Source organism: Postia placenta (genome assembly GCF_002117355.1).
Source record: "Postia placenta MAD-698-R-SB12 unplaced genomic scaffold POSPLAscaffold_3, whole genome shotgun sequence".
Lineage (NCBI taxonomy): Eukaryota > Fungi > Basidiomycota > Agaricomycetes > Polyporales > Adustoporiaceae > Rhodonia > Rhodonia placenta.
Window position 1 is genome coordinate 2,088,002 of NW_020169834.1, and position 3,609 is coordinate 2,091,610.

Consider the following 3,609-nt stretch of genomic DNA (forward strand, 5'->3'; position numbering starts at 1 on the left):
CCGCCCGGCACCTTCGACTCAGTCCCCCAACACTTCGATTTCGCCTTCGACGCTCTTCGACACCTTCGACGGTGCGCGATGCTTACTCGAAGCTCGGCACGGTCTTCCCGATGCCTCGTGCGTAGATCTCGGAACGTCTTCCGCATTCGGCGAACAATAGGGCCACTCGACGCCGCTCGGCCAAGCGCGCGCTTCGCTCCAAGCCACACCGAAGTAGCCGGTCTTTCCCGATTAGGTATCGAACCTCACGGCATGCCTTCACGACGGCTACCGGTCCGAAGTGGCCATATGTTGCTCTTCATCTCCGCGTTCGGCATGACGTCACTCTAACGATGGACTTGGTACGTGCCTCTCGGTGAGGCAGGTTCTTGAGGAACAATGCAAAGCCCCTTGTACTCGTATGCCACTCTCGAATAGTCGTAGCGTCCTGTGTAGTATAAAATCGGTCGTACTTCTCTCTAAAAATACAAGATCCGGTCCCCCCCCTCGAGTTCAGAGCTCATAAGTCGAGTTCGCCCTGCGTCTACGTCCTCAACTGCGTCACTTCGTTCCTCACTGCGTAACCTCGAAACCTCGTCCACTGCGTTCACTCGTCGATACCGTCTCGACGAACCTTGCGACTTCGACTACTGTCGAAGAAACTGCGTTGCACCTCGAACCGCGTCCTAGTTAAGTCCCCCCTATCGAATCGTGTCCCTTCTCTCTACGATACGTCGAAGAGCTCTACCGAGCTTCGATCGTCGATAACTTTCCACAGCCTCCGAGTAGCTTCGACGACGTGTCGAAGCCACCTCGTACCTTCCCTAGCGTTCGTAGCCTTTTCCGAAGGCGTTTCTCGTGTTCACTCGAACCGCGGGACACCTTGCTGCTAACTCCCCTCTCATTAGACTATAAGCCGTCTCTCTAGTCCCTTTAGGTCGCACCCAGGTTAGGGGTTAGGGTTTCGTAGGTCGTATCATTTCTGGAGCCCACCGCGAGGGGATTTCAGGCAAGAATTCGCCGCTTTCGGGTTTCCGAAAACGTCTCCAGTAGTCACCCGCTCGCAAGCGCGTGAGGCTGCTAGCCGCAGCGCCGCTGAGAACCTCGACAGCTCCTCTAGAACACAATCGACTCCCTCTCCAACAATCCCCGGTGACTTCGACCGCGACGAAGAAGACGAGATAGACCAAGAACTACAGGACGACTTCGACGAAGAACCAATCCCTTCGACCGCCGAAGAACGCACTTCGTCCCCCGAGCTTCTAGGCCTCACTACTTCCGACTACGACTTTTCGACTCCTGATCTTTTCGGACGATCCAGTTCTTCGCCCGAACCCGAGTATCCCATCCCATCTACTTCGAATCTCGTACTCCCGACTCCGTCTTCTTTTCGCGTCCACGCTCAGCCGCCCATCGCATCCTCTTCGCGACTTTCATTCATACCTTCATCCGACCTGGCACCTCCGCCACCATTAACACCTTCGAACGCAGCTTCGAACTCCAACCCCGCACCGCCCGCTCCTACGATTCCTTCGACTACTACCACGTCCTCTTCGAGCCCAGCCCCTACTAACACTACAAACATGAGTCAGAACACGACCGCACCGTTGATGCCCCCGCGCGGTCATTCGACGGCACCAACCTTCGACCCGTCGGAAGTCCGTTCGCTTCGGCGTTACTTCCAGGACCTCGAGGCATTGTTCACCCGGTGTCAGATCACCGACGAAGCAGCCAAGAAACAGTGGGCCGTTCGGTATCCTTCGATCGACGTCGCCGACTTGTGGGAAACCATCGAGTCCTTCATCGACGTAGCCAAGAGCTACAACGACTGGAAAGCCGACGTACGAGCACTCTATCCTGGCGCCGACGATACAAGAAAGTGGTCGCTGGCGGACATGGACCAGCTCATCGGAGAACGCGCTCGTATCGGGATTCACAACGCGGCAGACCTAGGCTGCTATTACCGCGACTTCATGGCCATTACAAAACATCTCATTGCACAGCACCGTCTCTCCACTATCGAGCAAAGTCGCGCATTTCTTCGAGGATTCCAGCCAGCATTGCTCACACGGCTCGAGACCCGACTGCATCTCAAGCATCCCGATCACTACGCCGACGACCCGTACACCATGACAGAGATTCACGCGGCGGCTACGTTCATCTTACACGGAACATCGAGCACACCTACGACAGTGGCTAACCAAGCTACCGCTTCGACGTCGAACACTTCGACAACGGTGCCCCCCGGGATGATCAAAACCGAAGACATCTCGATGATCATAGAAAGCCTGTCGAGGACGATCGCAACACTCATCCAGCCGACGACACACGCTACGCACAGCCACGCCCCCGCACCGAGACAACAAGCTGCCGTCCACGTCCACGAGAACAGCGGAGTTGAACAGACGTGCCACTACTGCGGCAATCGTGGCTGCAGGGTAGGCACCTGCGAGTTCGCGGAGATCGACATCCGGGACGGCAAGTGCAAGCGTAACACCGAAGGCAAGATCGTCCTTCCAAACGGAAGCTTCTGCCCCCGCACTATCCCTGGTCTCACAATACGAGATCGAATCTACGAGTGGCATAGAAGAAATCCCGCAGCACCCGCCGCTCCGGCGATGCTCTTCGAGATCGACGATCGCTCGACTATGCAGACCTTCACGCTCAACACCAGCAGCAGGATCGAGGCGCTCGAGCGAGAACTCCTTCAGCTTCGGAAGCGCAGGGAGGTCTTCGACGGCGTCGAGATTCTACAGCGGAAGAAGCCCACGATGCCAGTCGTCACGAGAAGCGCGGAAGCCTCTGGCTCTGGTACATCGAGAGGAGTGGCGGCACCCTCGAGCACTTCGACAAGCACGGCTCCGCCTCCAACGATACCAGCAGCATCGCCCGCGCCGCCTTCGCCGCCTGCGCAATCCACGTCTCAACCTATCGCTACATCTGCTCCTCCAGCTGTCACGAGTTGGTACGGCGCCTAGCCGTTTTTTAATTTTTTCCTTTTCGCGGGCTCGAACCCGCGACCTCTGTACTACATACCGGATATGGACACGACACTATCTACTGTACGATTAGATTAGATGGGGCGGCAGCGCACGGCACAGCTCGGGCTCCGCTGACACAGCCGCTCTGACTCACCGGCCCCCGGGGCCGCGTCGGCATGCTGCGCACAGACCAGCTGCGCACGGACCAACGCGCACAGCCTGCCCTAATCTCCCCATGTATATAAACCGGCCTCTGCTGCCCTAGGGACCTCAGTTTCGACCTCTTGTCCCTAGGTCAGTAAGCCCCTGTACTTACTTACTTATTCAATACTAACTTACTTGTCCCTAGCCTTAGGTTTGAGCATAGCTCACCATCGCTTCGGTGAGACTTAGTCGGACGCCCCCAGCCTTCAAGTTTTCTCTAGTCGCTTGACCTCAAGTCGCGACATTAGGTCGAAACTCCCCAAGCTGCCGGCGTCCCCTCGGGACTCCCTATACTCACTTTCCTTTCCACAGGTCGGGTGGTGCGCACCCCTACGATACTCTACGATACATACGATACGTAGATAGCGTACATACATCGCCACCACTCAGGGAACGAACTCTTCAGTACCTGCACTTCAGTGGGCGGTACTGTCCTCACGGACGC

At 56.9% G+C, this 3,609-nt stretch overlaps 1 protein-coding gene across 1 annotated transcript in view; it reads left to right on the top strand.

The window, feature by feature from the left end:
* Positions 1 to 947: 947 nt before the first annotated feature.
* POSPLADRAFT_1135888 (hypothetical protein) overlaps positions 948 to 3,609 on the top strand; it is a gene marked incomplete at both ends in the record, with an annotated part of 8,904 nt that continues 6,242 nt past the window's right edge. The window contains one exon of the mRNA XM_024484619.1: positions 948 to 2,940. Within this exon, the coding sequence (XP_024342090.1) occupies positions 948 to 2,940 (1,993 nt within the window). The remainder of the gene's footprint in view (positions 2,941 to 3,609) is intronic.